Source organism: Pelodiscus sinensis, chromosome 9 (genome assembly GCF_049634645.1).
Source record: "Pelodiscus sinensis isolate JC-2024 chromosome 9, ASM4963464v1, whole genome shotgun sequence".
Classification (NCBI taxonomy): domain Eukaryota; kingdom Metazoa; phylum Chordata; order Testudines; family Trionychidae; genus Pelodiscus; species Pelodiscus sinensis.
The window spans coordinates 60,245,428-60,265,024 of record NC_134719.1 but is presented as its reverse complement, the minus strand read 5'-3'; the positions used below and the strand labels follow the sequence as shown (position 1 = coordinate 60,265,024).

General features: G+C 44.7%; 1 protein-coding gene across 14 annotated transcripts in view; it reads left to right on the top strand.

The window, feature by feature from the left end:
- The window catches only part of RASAL2 (RAS protein activator like 2), a 246,919-nt gene extending 237,616 nt beyond the window's left edge, over positions 1-9,303 (top strand). For 10 of the 14 annotated variants that reach the window (XM_075936872.1, XM_075936875.1, XM_075936868.1 and 7 more), the window contains 2 exons: positions 1,874-1,904; positions 3,915-9,303. In XM_075936872.1, coding sequence (XP_075792987.1) covers positions 1,874-1,904; positions 3,915-4,057 — 174 coding nt within the window. In that variant the 3' untranslated portion in view covers positions 4,058-9,303. The remainder of the gene's footprint in view (positions 1-1,873; positions 1,905-3,914) is intronic. The other 4 variants (XM_075936874.1, XM_075936873.1, XM_014575455.3 and 1 more) reach the window with 1 other exon arrangement.
- Positions 9,304-19,597: the final 10,294 nt, after the last annotated feature.

The window sequence follows — 19,597 nt, the reverse complement described above, 5'->3', positions numbered from 1 at the left end:
TGCTCCCCTCCCCCTCCACTTGTTGCCTCTCTCTGATAGAGGCAGCAACAGGGGAGGGAGAAGAAGCAATTAGTCAACTACCCGACAAGTCCACTAGTCGCTTAGATCCCTGTAGCCAGATTCTTTCTTCATCCACATGGACTGATGTTGCTTTTGAGGTGAGCTGGCAGTAGGGAAGGGAGGTGAATGAAATAAGCCAGTTTTCATACTTAGGTACAATTTCGGAGTCTCACTGTCTCAAACTGATGAAGTTCAGGGATGTCCAAAAAGCAAAAACTATTCGACTCTGGGAAGAAAGGTGAATGCCTCTGAACACCCCCGTGCCAGCTCTCTGACAGAGGGGCTTGCTCATCTTCCTCCCAGTAGGTCCTTCATCTGCTGTGTCCAACCAGAAGTAGAGAGATGGGATACGTGGCACACAGGGCAGTATAAAAGGCTTTTATAGATGGCCCTCAAAGATGATGGTATGGACTGTGAACTGGCTCTCAGGATATGACTATCTGCAATAGGATGTAAGCGCTGAGATGGTGGGGTGGAGGAACACTGTAATAGATGCATAGAAATTGATGGGGTTATATACCCAATAATCATCCCAGAATTATCATGTGTGAGCAGAGAGGAACTTCCCCTTCCCTCGGTTTACCAGTCTATGCCAATAGCCTCTCATCCTCCGGGGGATATTGTGGCTGCTCCAATAGCCGCATGATGAGGATGTTGCAGGCCAGAGAAGTCTGATCCCTCAGTGTCGGCGTGCAAAAGAAAGGGGTGGTGTTGGTTAATCCCTCTGTGCTGAGGGGTATAATGCCCCAACATGACAGCTAAATGTTTGTGGCAAGAGCACCAGCAGTGGGAAGTGCTTGCTGGGATGTGCCATGTGAGACAGAGTTCTATATATGTCTCATACCGTAGCTCGGTGTTTCAATGGCTAGGAAAAGGAACCTTGTTAAATCAGAGAGATGTTTTCCCTTAATCAAATTTCCTTCTCCCAGCCGAGTACCCTAGTACCATCCATATGGGAAACTTGAGGTTGATTTCTGGACTTTGCCTCTCGCTCACCAAACCAACCAGAGCTCTGGGGGAGAGCCCAAAAGAAAACTCAAATCGGGTTTGGAGGGGCAAGCTCATCAGCGAACCCACAGACACACAATACCAGTAGTCCAGTCCAGTCATCCGATAGTTTCACAGCTGTGATGCAAATTCTTTTGTGGGTCCTCAGGCAGAAAAGGGAAGTGGGCCCAGAACTCAACACTCTGGCTGCAGAAGGCACAACTGTCCCAGGAACCAGATTTCTTTTACTGTTAATTGATCTGCTTCAAAATACACGTAGAAGGAAGATTGTTCTCAGCCCATGATTTATTGGCCAGTGGGGTGTAATGGCCCAGCATTGGGATGTAGGGAGGTCATTCTCTTTAGAGGCACTTGGAACAGAACTGATTCCTGGCTTCTCTTATTGAACATTAAAGTGGATGCTTGGACACTGCAGTGAAGGACATGGACTTCCTGTCTCTGTCTTCCTCCCAGAATGCTTTGCAGGTATTGCCATCTAGTCCTGTGTGCAGGGTGAGACATCCGTTATTAAGCTAAGCGCAACAGTCTTCGCCTTAACCTATGTCCATTACTCACAGCTTCACCGTATGGTGTTTGTAGGTGTTGTGACTCCAAAGGCCCTCTCTGTGCTTCTCAGATTGAGGAGAGAGGGGTCTGGGTTGTTGGTAAGCTCCCCAGAGAACAGCAGTTACACAACAAATCCTGCATCTTGGCAGGGGGTTGGACTAGCTGCCTCCCTTGGTCCCTTCTAAACCTGTGATTCTGTGATTCTAGGAAATAGCTCAGTTACTACTGCAAGTGACATCTCCACTGTGTTAAATTACAGGTCATAAATGGGGATGAGATAATTCAAACAGGCAAGTAACCCAATCAGTTCTCTAGCTGAGCAGTATCCAGCCCTGGCCTGGTGCACTGACCTCCTACACATTCCAGCTCCTACCACTCCCTGCACTTAATTCATGGGCATTAGGAACGTGTTTGGTTAGACTGCGTTTCCTTTGGGTGAGGCGGTGTCAGCAGGGCGCATCTCCTTTTGCTCACCAAGCTCATGCCTTCAAGAGTAATGCTACAGTGGAAGCTTTTTAGTAGTTCTACCCATGATTGATCTGGTTTGCAATTACCTTAAGTACTGAGCATGCTCAGTCAGTGCCAGGAAATACCCTAGCCGTCCATTTTCAAATCTTTGTAAAGTTAACTTTTTAATAGAAACTTTTATTTTTTAAAATAAGCGGGGAGAGTCAATTGGGGGAGGAACGGACTTCAACAGGCTGAGGAAACAAATTTCTGCCAAGTCAGGTATTTTTCTCTCTTCCTTTAAATCTATCTCCTCACTACAGTGTGGAAGGGAGGGCTGATGCTTTACCTCTTAGGTCTTGCCCCCTCTTTTTTCCCCCTTTCTGGACCGGAAGTGGTGAAATGCTAGAACGACGAATGGTCATGTCCTGATCTCGCTATTGATCTTTACTGACCCTGTTACTTGCATCAGCTCTGGTATACACATAGCTCAGTCTGCAAAGGGCTGTTACACAAGCAGCACCTAAACTCTGTTTTGTTTTGGGTCCCCTGCCTTTATTCTCTTGGGGAAACCCTTTGGGAAGAGCAAACATTCTCCCTGATAGCGCATGTACCATGCATCTGACATGCTGGGATGTGAACCTCATGGGGCTGATGTAAAACTTATGTCTCCTGAGCATCATGTCTGAATTGTCCCTTAATGTTTGTGCCTTCTGTACATCATTTCCCCCTTCCTTTGTTTCTCGATAGGCTGGGGCTGGACTAGGCAGAGTCCCTGCATGCAGCTTCAAACAAGAAACCAAGAATATAAAATAAGCCAGTTGGCTGGTAGCACTGAGAGCATGTCTACCTGCTGCAGTGTCCACTGCTGCTTTGTGTGGTTGCATTTTTTTTAAAGGCAAGACAAATATTGCAAGCTAACTGGTACCTCAGTCTTCTTGGTTTGAATCCCCCTCCTCAGTGCCCCACCTCAGATAGCCTGGTTGATTAATTTTTTTATTTATTTAGTGCATTCAAGTGCCCCTTAGCTTCTAAATACGTCATTGCTTGAAGTGGAGGCTCACACGTTCTGTGCCAGAAGCATGAAAACCAGAACGAGAGAAGCTCTGATTTTAGAGTCCTGGAGGAACTCCGAGCTGGAATGGGTCTAGGAACAGTGTGTTCTGTTTGTTCGTTTTTTGTGTTTTGTTGATGCCATCTCCTCCTCCACCCACACTTGCCTCTTATCCCTTCCCCCCTCAAAGTAACCCCTTAGTTATAGCTTTCGGCTGCTTTTCTCCTTTGTTGCTGTTGCACTCTCACCGTTGCTGGTAACTGCAGGCTGCCATTATTTCTTGTTTTACTTTCAAACATACTGGGGGTTTATACTGAGGACTGTTCGCGCAGTCTTCAGAGATAATGACCCTTACAGACCACCTGCACTTTTTGTTGCAAAATGAAACCTCCCACCCCTTACTGTGCTGCTGCCTGTTTCTGTTTTCCAAACTTTCCGGTAAGAGAAAAAAGTCTAGATGCAGGAAGGCTTTTGGGCCTCCATCTGCCTGGTGAAAGGTTTCTGAGGGTCAAAATCCCAAATTACATCACCCCGTGGCTGAATTAGTTAACCAAGTCTAACAATGACTTATTGGCAGCTTCTATCATGTAAAGAACCCAGGGAGACATGGGACCTCCAAAAAAACAGAAAGAGGCAGAGACGTCCCTGTTCCACAGGGGAATGTTGACATGGGTATATCTGCCTAGAAAGCACCTGAAGACTTGGTCAGAGCCCAGGCAATGGATGTTCCTGGTAACGAAAGGGTTTAAGGAAGTGCTGTGCTGGGCGGAATGGCTCTTATATATTGTGTGTGTTTCAGGAGAAGCGGATCGTGTCTCTGGACTCAGCCAACACGCGGCTGATGAGTGCCCTGACGCAGGTGAAGGAGCGGTACAGCATGCAAGTCCGCAATGGCATCTCCCCCACAAACCCCACCAAGCTTTCCATCACGGAGAATGGTGAATTCAAAAACAGCAGCTGCTAACAAGTTTGATGCTGCATGCCATCTCCCCAGGGGCAGGGCAAAAGGAGGCAGACTCCATGAAGCCAAACACAGACTCGTTACAGGTTTACAGAATGCTGCTAAAAGAAAAACTGGTGTGGGGAAATACAGCCCACTGTTCAGACCAGGATAATAAGGGCAAGGGCCCTCCATATTGCTGTGTATATACATAGGGAGCCTGTTGTGGGCCGTGTACAGAAATTGCTGCTGTAACATAGCAAAAGGAAGTCAGTCATGTAGATTTTTTTAATTATTGCTATTTTTATTATTTTTTCCTCTTGTTGAAAGCACTGCAGTCTTGGGGAGGAAGAGGAGTGTGTGCGTGCATGTCTGGTGTGGGTGAGCGGCCGAGTGAGACGGAAGCAGTTGGTTACTTAGAAGCTGTACAGACTGATTGATACAAGCACATGGAGTGAAGTGAAATATTAGTGAAATGAATTATACAAGAGACTTCTCTGCTGACTTTTAACCTTCTCTGCCTCAGTTCTGCAATCGAATACGAACGCCAGACCCAACCTTCGTGCAGGAAGACTGGCTCCTGTTGGCTTCTGTATCTACTGTTGCTAGGATACAGGCAAAAGGCTCTGCCGGTCTCTCTGAACGCTCTGTGTAGGCCCTCTTTGGAGCAGGAAGCCCATGTCTGCCCAAAGCCAGGCTTCCCGCCGAATAGACAAAGGGAATATGCAGTTTTAAGGTGTTTTTTTTAACCCAGTTATAGTAAGGTTTGATTTTTTTTTTCCTTTTTAGAGTTTACAAAACTGTAAATACCTGTGTTTTTTTTTACAGTGTGCACATAATCCATTGTCTCAATGCAGTAGCTATCTGAATCAGTTACCCACTCTCCATTGGAAATAATCAGGTTAGTACCATAAGGAAAGGGCTAACCAACGGGCAGCCAGGCCCTGTGCAATAGATCAGTGAACGTCAAATAAAGCTTTCCTAGTTTATTTTTCATTTTGTCTTGTTCGGTTTTACCATTTCACCCATTGGGTTATCAGCTATCTCAACATCCAGAAAGGCTTTTTCCAGACTATTCGTGATTTTTTTTTTTTTAACATCTTCACCCCACCCAAATTAAATTCATCTGTCTGTCAATGTTTTTTGTGTTCTGTATTTTTTGCCTAGGTGAGTTTACAGCTGAATCTCAATGTGCCCCATAATGTTGCTCTTGCTTCCCCCACAAGCAGACTTTTGCAGGATGTACATGAACGCTCATCCTGAAATTATAAAGTGACCTTCTAGGAAGGAAGATGTAGCTTATACATATTCACAATATGTAAAATTTGAAATATCACATGCCATATAAGGTTAACAGGTATTACACACTATTGCCAACTCTCATGGGTTTATCAGAGGTCTGAGGATACTAAGTGTGTTTCTTGTAAAAGCGTAGGCTTCTGAAGTCAAATGATTGTGGGACTCTCCACTTTCAGTTGGTAAAAAGTATTTTTTTAGCTCTTATTGCAAAGAAAAGCATGAACATGTGAACCCTAAAGTCTCAACACAATGCAAGTAAAAAGGACCCCAAATTCAAACAAGAAATTAGGTACAAATTTCCAGCATTGAGAGTGATGAATCATTGGAACACGCTTCCAAGGGAAGTGGTGGATTGATCAGAAGAGATGGACAAGACTGGCTACCATTTTGGAAGATATGCATTAGACGCAAGTTATTGGGCTTAATACATGGTGATGTTTGAGGCCCTGTGTGTTACACAGGAGGTCTGACTAAATGATCTGATGTTCTGCCCTTAAACACTATGAATCTATGAAAACTTATTTAAAAATGTTGGGATTTTTAAGCCAATTGCACGATTTTGGGGGACCTAACTTGAGTTCTCTGATCTCTCGGAGTTGGTAATATTGATAATGACCCTAATTCAGAGTCATTTGTCCAAATTTGTTTGCTGTTTAGAAATGAATTAGCTTAACCCTGCAGGCCAATTCTGTTTCTTTGTTGTGAAGCATAATATGTAAACAATGCAAATTAAAAGTTACTTCCATTCAACATACACACAGATGTATGTAAATAACTAACTATGCAGAAAATCAGAGAGATCATCTCTCCTGTACTGTAAAACATACAATGTAAAAGTGTATGAATCTCTCTTAACTAAGACCTTGGCAGTTACTTCCATTGAGAGGTAGCAGATTTACCTGAAGTGAGTAGAAATTAACTTTTAAAGTTCTGTCCACTCAAAGTTGCTGCTTCTTCCTCAGACTTCTCAGACATGGTTGGTAGCAAGGAGAAGCCCTGCTTAATGTTCATGAAGCAGCACAGACAAGTTTGTGGAGGCTTTTGCACTCATGAGGCTGTGTACGGGATCTGCACAGAAGTGATTTTTTTTAACTTTCCAAACGATGTTTTCCAGCTCTGGGTCATGTGACCCCTGCTATTTTCTCCCTTGGGAGCTGTGCCTTTCACCCTCTTCTCCTAACCATGTGCCAAGGCTGCACTCAGAGTAATAGCTGTTGATCCATTTATACGTTGTGAGTAGCTCTTACATTTTTACAAGAAGCTGTTGTCCAGTAAAACCCCCTTTAGCTCAGCTTTTTTGTGTGGCTTACGGGCAGCTACTACATGCCTACCCCATGTTATATAGCTGCACCCAAATTCAGTGAAATTCACTATAATTACCCTGGATTATATTCACCCAGCTGTGCTATGCAAAATCTTTTTCCCAAATGCAGCCCTGTACATGGGTGTGTACTTTAATCATATAGTATATAAAGCATATGGTGTGGGTAGGATTTTTAAGTTCTAGAGGAGCCATTGAATGCTTTCTGTGGATTATTTTGTGGGGACTAGAAGAAGATTTATATCGACATACAGACTCAGTTGAGATGTCATTCTAGTGGTGCTAGGCTAATGCTTCTGAGGGAGCTGGAGCTGGCCACAGCCCTCATGTTTTATGATAATGCAGGAATGAACGGAAAAATAAATAGAGCAAAAACTGAATGATGAACTTAATAGGCTTCAGGCTCGTAAATCGACAGATCACCCAAATGTAGCAGGCCACATGTCATGCTGTTATGGGAGATAGGGGCCACCTTCAATTGAGGACAGCAGAGGGTAATATAGGAAGACTGCATAAGTCTCTCGAACCCATATATGTTTATCAACTTTTCACTGCTTCCCTGTGTGTGTCTGTATTGGGGAAGCATTGGGATAGGGCTGCCAATGGAAAAGGAAAGGAAGGATTCCTTGTATCAAGCTCTCTGGTGCCATTGATTTCCATTAAGCATCTCAGTTTGCGGTTGAACGTTGTTTTGACTTTAAGGAATGGCACTTGCCAACTGATTCTCCAAGCCTCAATCTAAAACTGTATCTTTCCACTTTTTGTGACTTTCATTAAATCTAATTTCCGTCCCCTTCATCTGAGCTATGCTGACTGACAGAAGGCGTGCACGATATACCTTTGCATTCTCAGGAGCTATTACAGTCACACAGGGTGCGTCTACTCTGCACCCATAGTTCCAAATAAGCTATGCGGTTTGAGCTACGTGCATGTGTAGTTTATTTCAAGTGTATTTCGAAATAGAGCGTTCTCTAAAACGTCCCTTAATCCTTGTGGAACGAGGTTTACAGGGATGTCAGAATAGCGCACCCGTTTTTTTCGAAAGCTATTTTGAAATAATGGGCCCACCGTCAAGACACGGAAAAGGCTATTTCAGGATACAGGAAGTATCCCAAAATAACACTGCTTTCTAGACACGCCCACAGCGGCCTCAGGCCGAAGTCATGAATGTGGCCAGCTATTGATTGTGTGCTTGCGGTGCTATTTCTTCTACTGCCTCTTGGCAAGGTGTAGAAGCACTGTCTGTATCACTGTGTGCTTGCTGGCCACATTCACAATTCCTGCTTTCTAGTGGTCCCTCTCAAAGGACAAATTAACTGACATCTTTTCCTAGGCCAGTCAGTCGGATTTCTGAATTTTAAATAAAAACTCTTGACCTGGTTGTGGTGTGACCGTTAAGTACAATACCGTGTTGCGCTTCAGCACTTTCTCAAATTCTGAATGCTGTATGCTGCGTTTGAGGGACAAAAGTAATCACGCTGGCAAGAGAAGCAGTGAATACCTCAGGACGAGGTGGTGCTAAGGCCGACCGAATGGCCTAAAGGTTGCCCAATCCAAAGGCCCCTTCTTCACAACACAGGGAATTCAGGTCCTGAGGAAGGAACAAGGGTGGGAGTTGGAGCCACTAAGCATCTACTGTTTTTCTTCAGTGTATAGAAAATTGGTATTCATGTACATAAAGACATACACAGATCATATAGCTGCACATTTCAAACATTCTCTCTCCTATCATGAGAGAAGCTAGAGCAGAGTGGAGAGAAATGTGCATATTTCCTAGCTAGTGAACATAGATTGTGTTCTGTGGTTGGATAACCTTCATATTCATGCATCCAGCCATTCCAGAAATGTTTTTCTTTTACACTGTTGCAAATGCTGTGTCATATTTTTTTACATTAATTTCATGCTCTAATCCTAGTTCAAACCACTGTCTTTTAGCTAATCCAGGGGTTGGTGATTTAACAGTGGTGTATGCAGTGTAAGTTTGCCATCTCCATTTGCTGAGTCACCAGTGTGATGTCTGTACAAATCCTATTTATGTGTTCTGTAAAAATGTCTGCATCATTCTTGGGGGACAATTTGTGTGTTCCATTCGAATGTGTATATTTGTTTTGTTGATTAACATTAACCAAGTAGGACATTATCTGGTCAACCACTATTCTCCAACAGAGTGTGGGATAGATTTAAAGGGTTAAATTTAGGTTGATGCTTTTAGACACTTCCTTCCCTACATTAAATTAGCTCCCATGAGGGAGACACTGTCATTGTGAATCACTCCTGCCAGGAATCCTACCTGTAAAAATAGATTTTCTATCTCAAGGGCCTTAATGAGAGTGTTACTACACAGGACTATTTTACAATGATCGCTCTAAATAATTTATTTTTAGTTCAAAAATTACACCTTAAAGTAATAAAGTTGGTTTTCAAAACCATATTTTTATGCTAGTAGCACTGGACTGTTTGGTCTCTGAGCTCCATCTCTGCATTTCATTGCCTGGGTTTGTTCTAAAGAAGATTTATTTTTGTTCTGTGAATAAATTTTCAAGGTTCTTGTATATGTACAGATATAGATACATTCGAGGTCTTTTATTGATATTCCTACAAAGAATACAAATAAACTTTAACTTTAAACAATTTGGACTCGGTGCACCTGCCTTGACTAAACTCCTATTGCTCTCACTTCTGGATGAGTGTACATACGTGGTGGGGTAACTTTTTTTGTCCTCTTTTTATTACTAATGGGTGAAAAATTGCAAGGGGTTGGTATAACACAACACTGTGCATTGTAACTGCGAGCTGTCCAGGTGAGATGCTCCTTTTGTGAGCAGCAGGACATGGAGATGGTCTATGACCCGAAGAGAGCATCCGACATTGGGCTTTGAAATTGCAGCTCGCTGGTGAGGACTGTGCTCTTTGTCATTTCTCTCTCTTGCTTCTTTACAGGAGAGATCCCTGAAACCAGAATTCTACTCACTGATCTTGGTGTGCAATGCTGGTGCCGTGTTTGGCCTCAGTTGTTAAATGTTGTCCCTTTCACGTCACTCTCCTTCCTCACACAGTGGTTCTCCCTAGGTTTGAATTTTCTTGCACACACAGAATGGAGAGAGAGGGCGACACACTGTGGTGAAACAGGAGAAGTACTCTCTACTCCCACCATCTTTCTAAACTTTATCCTTCCTGAAGTTCTTTGAAAAAAATTCCTTCATCCTCTTAGGCCATCAGTCACCTCCATTTCCCTTGTCTGTAGTAAAGTCCTAATTTGCAGGTTCTCTTGTACTAGCCAGGCACAATCTTTCTGCAGCAGCCACTTAAAGGGAATGTTTAAACATAGAGTCACGCAGGGTAGCGGCTTGTTGGTAATGTTATATTTGTCATCCATACATATGAATCGTAAGAGAATGCAAAAAGTGGAAAGTCCCTCCAACTACCTCTCTCCCTTTGCAGAAAGCGGAAAGCTTTCTGTTGGGCGTAGATTTGGTAAAAGCTTATTTTTAAAACTGTCATTTGATACACAGAGTTTTAAAGGCCTTGAATCTTCAAACTGTACAATATATATGAATATATGCAACTTTGTGCTCCTATTTCTTGTCACGCTTTGACCCGCCCATCTCTCTTTTGTTCTACACATACCTGTAAATGTCTTGTCCTTATTTAGACAGAAAGCTCTTTGGGCTAGGGCCTGGCTTGATATGCCTCTACATTGCACAACACAAGGGGGGATCTACTCACGAATGGGGATTCAGGGCACAACAAATAAAGTTCTGGTTAAGAATTCTCTTGTCCATGTCCTCCGCGAGAGAGAAACGATAATTTCCTTGTACCTTTCCTGGGGCTCTGTCTACACCTGTAAGTTTAAAGCGCAGCCATGGCAGCTCTCCCAGCGCTGTAGGTAAACCATCCGTAAGGGGAGTAGCTAACAGTGCTGAGAGCCTGTTTACACCGGCATTTTGCAGTGCTGTGACTTACTGCGCTTCGGGAGGAGGGGGTCTCACTCCTGAGCAAGAAAGCAGCAGTGTGGATTATCTAAGAACTACCCATGCACACTCTGCTTCCAATGTCCAAAATTACTTGTACCAAAAGAAGCATTTTTTCTTCTTTTGAGATCTCCATGTTAGTGCTGGGTCCTTTGGTCTGGTCTTGTCCCAGTTCATAGCTGACCCTATTGGAAAACGTCCCTTTAGTGTTTCTTCTATTGAAGAATGTAAGAATAGTAAGTGTTCTGCTTATATTGATATTAGGATGCATGCTTCTACTTAACAGAAAAGCTGCATCCAACTAAATCTGTGGAATACAAGCTTGCTTAATCGGTAGCCTCCTAAAAAGAGACTTCTCACCACCTCCCGAACACCATGCATTTCCTGTCCGTCTTCTCTCCCAGCCCCTGCATGTTAAATAACCCTGTGTGCTTAGGTGTATTGAATTACTGCTTTTCAGTGCACGGGTGTAGATTGAATATCCTGGCTGTAGACACAAATGAATAGTTTGGTTTGTTTCCATGGAGCCAGAGTAAGGATCAACTCTCTGCTGTCCTTTATTAGATCAGTGGGAACCTGCCACAACCCTGATGTAGCAGAAAATAGGGTTCTGACACTCAAACCAGCCTTCCACTACTTGCAGGAAATGTCATTCCCCTCTCCCCCACCCCCTGATACTTAGCCCAGTGTCAGAGCAATTCAGGGTTGTCTGTTCAGGGAGTGGGGGCTACCATCTGCGTGCTGGACGCTGTCACAGCAGTTAGCAGGGTCTGGGGCCATTGTTTCACCGTTGGCATCTGCCAGCTGGACTCAGAATTTACATCGATGGTTATAGAAGGGACCTTGCGGGAGAGGAACATCCCAGTGATGAGATTCTGAAAGCGAAGAGAAGTGAGGAGGAATGGACATGAATAGGGAATGAAAGACTCTCATCATGGCGCTGGATGGTAAAACCTTTATCGTTCCTTTCTCCTTGTTGCCAGACCTTAGATTGCAGACGGATGAATGTGTAGATAGCAGTAGTAGTTGCATAGGAAGAGGGATGTGTCTCACTCGTAAGGTGCGCCCAAAGGAAGAAAATTTTCAGCCGTCAACAAATACAGTAGACTGCTCTGGCTCATGCTTGTATGCAACTCCCTTTTTCTGTGCCACCAGCTCATTTTTCCTGCATGTAACACCAGGAACTGTGTGCATGTTGCAAAAGACTCACGCAGGGATCCTCTTTGAAAGACTACATCTCACCTCAGTCAGAAGCTGCTGTTTTATGTCCTCATGGTCTAGGTGATAGAAAATCTACTGGCTTCTATTGGCACAACAGGGCTGTGTAGAAAACCTGTTCTCACATTCTCTCTCTATTGGCCAAAGCCACCAGAGACAGGAAATCATAGAAGAAAACCTGCTTTCGGGAGATTTCTAGCTCTGTCCTGGGACCAAAGATGCTGAGATCAACATAAATTGTTTGGCTGCTTATCTTACCAAAACACTCGGAAGTTTATTCACCACTCTGGAGTAATTAAAGTGGCCCATCTCCTAAAAAGCCCTTTGGGCCATGCTGTGTGTCAGGTGTTCATTACAGCAATTGGGAATCTCCAGGTGTAGCAGAACATGCTGCCTCTTTGCCCCGACCTGCCACTTCAGAGTCTTTGTCTGTTTGATCGTTGGCCATTCCCTGGCACAGGTGATGGTTATGGTCCTATAATGTGATCACATTCACAAGGAACTGGGCTAAGCCCCACCAGTTCTTTGCGTGTTCCCCCACCTGGGCAATATTTACTGTAGAGACAAGGTAGATGAGGTGGTGTCTTTTATTGGACCAGATTCAGTTTGTGCCGCTTTGTCTCTCTCAAGAGTTTCTCTCTCACCAGCAGAAGTTGGTCCAATAAGAGGCGTTACCTTGCTCATCTTGTCTCTCTCGACTATCCTGGTACTGGTGCGGCTACCACACCCTAGACAATATTTTACAACTGATCAACTGAGTCACTAGTGATCTTTGCCACATTTGCACTGACTTGAAAGTAAAAGGCTTCCCATCCATTGCCACTGTACCAGTAGCATCACACGCTGACTAGTGTATTGGCATGACAAGGGTAAATGCCTGGGAACACATCTGCCTGCATGATTCCCAGAAATATCAACACAAATTATTTCAAATCCAGGGTCTCCATGGGGCCAGTTTGCCTTTAGCAGAGTGGCATAACATCTGGCTCAAGCCGGACTATAGTTTATCTGAAAGGGATCTGCCAGGAAGAATTCCCATGGTACAGAGCTGGGAAGCGACTCAAGACTTAGCGTGGGAGCGGATGACGGGGAGCTCCAGGTTGCAAGAATCCGGGAGCAGCAGCAGGATAAACCTTGCTCCACACAGCCTGGTGTAAACAGGCAGGGGTTTAAATCAGGCATCCGGCTTGCACTGCTGTAAGCGAGGCCATTGCACCAGCTCAGCCCCCTCGTAGCTGTGTTGTAATGAAAGCCTACCCATGTGGTTTCGGTTGCTGCCGCCGCCACTCTGTTCAGATCCTCAAGGCTTAAAATATTGGCAAGGTCCTCAGGGCTGCTCTCCCAGCTCAGTGAAGTCCTGACCAGTTCAAAGGCATATTCACTGAAAATTTCAGCAGTTACATGGTTACATGTGGGGCAGCGACCAGCTCCCTGGAAGCCAGTGTATGCCTGCCATCCCACTCCTAGGGAGCTGGCTGCTGCACCACGCTGCTGCCTCTGATACAGAGGCAGCAGCGTGGCAGGACAGCTTCCCAGGAGCTGGTGCACACAGGGAGTTGGCTTTTAAGCCAGTTCCCTGCACTTCCCAGTCCTTGCCTGCTGCCCCACTCTGCTGCCTCTGATACAGGCAGCCCCCCAGGAGCCAGACTGAGAGCTACATGTAACCATGTAGCAGTTTGGGTAATAGATAAGCTCATGCTTACATTTACATGGCTACACTCTTTACATCCCTATTTTAAACCGATCTTTACCATGGGCTATGCAGGGTCAAAGGATTAGAACAAAACTGCATGGGTGCGTCTAGACTGGCAAGATTTTGCGCAAAAGCAAGCGCTTTTGCGCAAAAACTTGCCAGCTGTCTTCACTGGCCGCTTGAATTTGCGCAAGAGCACTGACGTTCTAATGTAAGAATTCAGTGCTTCTTGCACAAATACTTTGACGCTCCCGCTCAGGGATAAGCCCTCTTGCGCAAGAATACTTACGCAAGGGGGCCAGTGTAGACAGGCACCTTAATTTTTTGCGCAAGAAAGCCCGATGGCTAAAATGGCCATCGGAGTTTTCTTGTGCAAAAGCGCGTCTACACTGGGCACGGATGCTTTTGCGCAAAAGCATCCATGCCAGTCTAGACGCAGCCCATCCGTTTTAATGAGCAAAACCCCGCCAGAATGAATGAGCCTGCAACAAAGTTGATAAATGAATTCCATGCAGGCATGTTATGAATATATTACTACAGTTGTCTCTTTAACCACCAATTCATGTTCAGAATGAAAAATAAATATCTGGGGAACCCTGCAGACAAATACACTTGTCCAGATGTAGCAAGTATTAGCTGCACATTCATTTACAGATACGTTGCAATTTGCTGCATGCTCAATTGCTGTCACTAGACATGAAATAATCATCACTAGTGAAAAATCCATCTTTTGGTAACTAGTCCCTCTTCCCCATTGCATGTTACCATAACAAAAGATGAATGGAGCTAACTTGTTTCTTTCAATTTTTCCACATGGGATTTGATTCTCTCAAATAATTTATTTCGCACTCACTGGACTGTTAATGTAGACAAAGTACTAAGCAAAGCAGAAGTAAATCGCTTAGAAAAATAGCAAATAGCCCTCTACATGCACATGCCTCCCTGGTCAGGTTGTATGGAAATACATACATCTTTTGGAACTCACATTTACCAATAAATGCAGCTGAAGGGAAATCAGTATGCGGTGATGCAGTAACTAAATAGTGACGCAGAATTCAGAGAGAGGAGGAGATGGTGGTGAAAATAGCCAGATAGTTAGTTCTGTAGCTCAGAATCTGCCACAGAGCCAGCACTGCAGATGCTGCTACAGTGCTAGCATCCCCCGTACAATCTTACCACAGTGGCTCGTGTCTGACCTGAAGGAACCACGTCTAGGATGAAAGCAGAGTTCAGTCTCCAGCCCATCAAATCCTTGGCTTTGGGCAGCCACGTGTGGTGGGGGTTTTTGTGATGAGGCAGCCTGCCCAACAGGCATTTGGCTGAGACCAACAATCAATTTCACATGGTCTGCTGAGCAGGAATCAGACAGTAATGGTGCAAATGTTCAGACACTGCGAATCTGGGCAAGAATCAAACAGATAATTTAGAGGGCAATAAAAATCTCCCATTCCTCTACCTCCTAATCCTCTACCTCAACCAGGCCTCTGCACCCCTGGCTATCTATTGATGCTCCTCAACCACCAGCATGTGTGTAGCTATGTGTTAATACATGATGGAGAAATGACTAGCCCACCAACTGGGCATAGCTGTTGGCCTGGGTTTGCCTCTGCACTCACCCACTCAAACCAGAGTCCAGCTTCATTTGCTAAAAAAAAAAAAAAAAAAAAAAAAAAAAAACACGTTTTTAGCCAATGCTGTCCTTGAAATGGATAGAAATGGCTTGTTATCCAAATCAGGAATTGTCAGCTGTCATGCAAATGTATGGATGGTCACAAGGCGTGTTAGTGCTTGGCTATTCCTCTGGAGCTGTTGTTTGCATCTGTGGACCTGACTCTAGACGGAGCTGAAAAGGGTCCACGTAAGCTAACGTTTGTTGAGGATGTCAGCTGCTCTAGGGAAACCATCTGCAAATTTGAACAAGGGAGGTATTCACACTGAGTGGCATCCTTGGAGGACTTGCTTCCGGAGCACAGTCTCAGATCTTCATCCGGTGCACAGGTCAAAGGCGGGTGAACCAACAATAAATACTGAGCCAAGGAAGTGAATCCGCATTCAGAGAATGTTAATAGAAAACTGTACATCAAATGTTACTGTGCACGCCTGGCTTTCTCCAGCTGCTGCTACTCTTGTTTTGCTTTGCCTCCAAACTAATGCCAAATCATATCATTCAATGACACCTGATTGGGTCTTTGATATATTAGCCAGCTACCCAGTGGATATATTGTTTGCGAGGCAGGGAAGTTGCCACGTACAAAGGTGACTCTGCTAAAGACTTAATATGGCCTCAAGGTAAGCAGGCTCCCTATGCTTGGCCAACAATGTGGAAAGAAATGCATCCTCCTTAGTCCCAACCTTCCCTGGCTGACCCCTTCCTCGGCAGGGGCAAAGGACGAGATGGTCTATGAAGGCACTGAGCCCTCCTCTCTCATGAGGGGTTAATCAAAAGGAAAAAATATGCAGCACTTTAAAGACTAACAAGATAGTTTATTAGGTGAGAAGCTTTCGGGGGCCAGACCCACTTCCTCAGATCAGAGGGGGTTAATGTTTGTAAAGTGCAAAGTTATAATATCTACCAGAACCTTCTGAACAGCCACAGCTCCATTTCTCCCACCCGCAGCTGCCTTCCTCTGACAACTCCAGACACGCTGCATGGCCCTTTCTAACTCTGTGATGCTAACTGGGCTTCTCTGATCCCGCAGCAGGAGGGGAGCAGTTACCAACCCAGAAACACACAGGCTGTGTCTACACTGGCCACTTATTCTGGAAAATCAGCCGCTTTTCTGGAATAACTTTCCAGCTGTCTACACTGGCCCCTTGAATTTCCAGAAAAGCACTGACAAGCTACTGTAAGATATCAGCCGCTTTTCCGGAAATACTATGCTGCTCCCGTTCGGGCAAAAGTCCTTTTTCCGGAAAACTGTTCCGGAAAAGGGCCAGTGTAGACAGCACAGTAGTGTTTTCCGCAAAAAAGCCCCGCTTGGGGCTTTTTTGCGGAAAAGCCCGTCTACATTGGCACGGACGCTTTTCCGGAAAAAGTGCTTTTCTGGAAAAGCATCCTGCCAATGTAGACGCGCTTTTTCCGGAAATACTTATAACGGAAAACTGTTCCGTTTTAAGCATTTCTGGAAAAGGGTGCCCTTGAACGAACTGACAGTTGGGTTTGGTTATGATGGTCTGAGCTCGCATGGTCTGTTTCCTGCTGGTGGCCATCCTCCTCCTTGTGACATCCCAAGGCTGGCAAAACCCGGGGAGAGCGGTTGCAAACTCTATTAACAAGTTTACATGTTGTAATGAGGAGCCATGTTACTGCAGTTGGCTCTGAGGGTCTCTGATAGAAGCATGGAGCCAATGTAACCAACTTGTGTGTGGTGGCAACAGGAACAATTACTAGAGCGATCCCATCCTCCCCTGAACAGGCTCAGAGGGGTGGCCGTGTTAGTCTGTATGGAGTCCTGTGGCACCTCAGATTTTTAACGCATAAGCTTTTGTGGGTAAAACCCACTTCAACAGATGAATTGGAGTGGAGGTTGCAGAGGAATGGGTGTATAAATATAAGGACAACTAAAGGAAGAGGGTACTTTGCATACATTCATATGCCACTTCATGCTTCGCCCACCATTCCAGTGGACATGCTTTCATGCTGATGACGCTAATTAAAAAAAAAATAACGCATTGATTACATTTGTGATTGAACATCTTGGCAGAGAATTCCATGTCTCTGGCTTTGTTTCCCCTGCGTTCTGTCATATTTCGTGTGATAGGAGTCTCAGATGATGTCCCAGCAGATGTTTGTTTTAAGAACAATTTCACAGCAGATTTGACAACACACAGGGAAGGTCCCAAGGTGAAAGCTCTACACATCCGAGCGACAGCACTCAGAGGAAGGTGTAAGAAGAGGAAGTGAAGGAGAAGCCGTGGAGCATTCCTGCAGAAGTCTGAAAAGAGCAACATTCGGATGCAGACGCTACAGAACCCGAACCACCGAAAAAATAAAATCAGCCATCTGCTGGTGGCATCTGACTCGGATGATGAAAATGAACATGTCGGTCTGCACTGATTTGGATCATTATTGAGTAGAACCCATCATCAGCATGGACCAGTAAGAGACAGCCTCGGCTAGTGAGTGGGTTGTATGAGCGGCCGCCTTCATCTCAGTGGGCCACAAGATTGTTGTAATGAAGATGGTCTCCTGGGACAGGCAGCTTGCACAGGCCCTTGGGCAAGGTAGTGGGGGCAGCTACGTGCTCCTGGGAGGGGTGGGGTTATGGGTTGGAGGGGCAGGGCTGGAGCAACCAGCCCTCTGTGCTACCCAGAGCACACCAGACTTCCCCCCACGATCCTTCGAGCCATGTGGCACAGCCCTCGGGTGGCAAATTAAAGGGCCCAGGACTCTAGCCACTGCTGCAGTGGCAGCCGGTAGCCCCGGGCCCTTTTGAATCTCTGGGCCCTGGGGAATCTGCCCTCTTCTCTCCCCCCACCTCCCCGCCCCATCAGCAGGCTTGGGGATAGGATAGTTTTGCTCACTGCACTAGTGTACCTAGAATTTGCCGTGTGTGCCAATTGAACCATAGCAGCACTCTAATTGGATTCAGAAGGAGCATATGGCTCTCAGTCAATATAGTGTGCAATCAGCACCCACCTCACTTTGTGTGTGTCACTTTAGTAACACTGGTAGGGGAAAAACGATATGGACAGAAACCAGCAGAATCTGGCAATCCCACATGTGGGCAACAGGAAACAAAATGCTCACGGGTCACACATAGAACCCTGATGGGCAACATGCTGTCCACAGGTGGCCCACCTCTGGCATGGACATATGTCCTCTGGCATGGTGATTGAATCATGAAGGGCATATGAATTTTTAGCATATCTGCCACCTAAAACTCTGGCAAGGCCAGCTACAACAGCGCCATGCAAACATCTGATCTCACTTTCAGGTGATAATACCAAGATAATTCAACATTATTTCCTGCAAATTATAACCAAATTTGTTTGTCTGAGCCATTGGTTGAACAAGAAGTAGGACTGAGTAGACTTTAAATTCTAAAGTTTTACATTGTTTTATTTTTTAATTGTTACTTTTTGTACATTTGAGTTCTGCATTTGTATGCTCAACTTCATGATAAAGAGACTGCACTACATAATAAAGAAATTGCACTACATTGAAGTGAGTAGAAAATTCTATCTCTTTTGTTTTTTACGGTGCAAATATTTGTCATCAAAATAAATATAAAGTGAGCACTGCACACTTTGTGTTCTGTGTGGTTATTGAAATAAACATATTTGAAAGTGTATAAACATCCAAAATTTAAATAAATGGCATTCTGTTATTTAACAGGGCAAGTAATCACAATTGAAATTTGTATTGTTTGACAGCCCTAGTTCTAACTACAGAGAAATGTCACACATGGACCTGCACAAAACTTGACAGCCATGTACATTACACCACGGACTTGCACTGACACCCAGAAAGAGAGAGGTTGAAAGAGACAGACAGAGCTAGAGCTGCCTCAGTGCCTGAAGGAGCTTCAGGAAGAATTACTTTCATTCTTTCACAGAGAAGCAGAGATCACATGCAGTAAATGAAAACCCTAGTTTAAAGGGACACCAAAGTCTTGAAATCTGGTCAGTTATAAAAAAATTAAAAGCAGTTTGGATACAGTTAAAGTACAATTGCCTCTAAGATTCATGCCCGTTGTTGTGGTTTTACAGTCTCCTATATTTTCAATGCTTTTGCTCTTTTTTTCCTGTGTAAAAGATTCATCCCAGAAACAGGGCAAATGGACTATCTAGAAAGGGGAACTACTTATCTTCCCCTTTCTACATAGTCCATTTGCCTTGTTTCTGGGATGAGTCTTTTACACAGGAAAAAAAGAGCAACATCATTGAAAATATAGGAGACTGTAAAACCAGTTCTGCACAAAGGGGCTGTGTCTAGACTGGCAAGTTTTTCCGCAAAATCATCTGCTTTTGCAGAAAAACTTGCCAGCTGTCTACACTGGCTGCTTGAATTTCTGGAAAAGCACTGACGATCTCATGT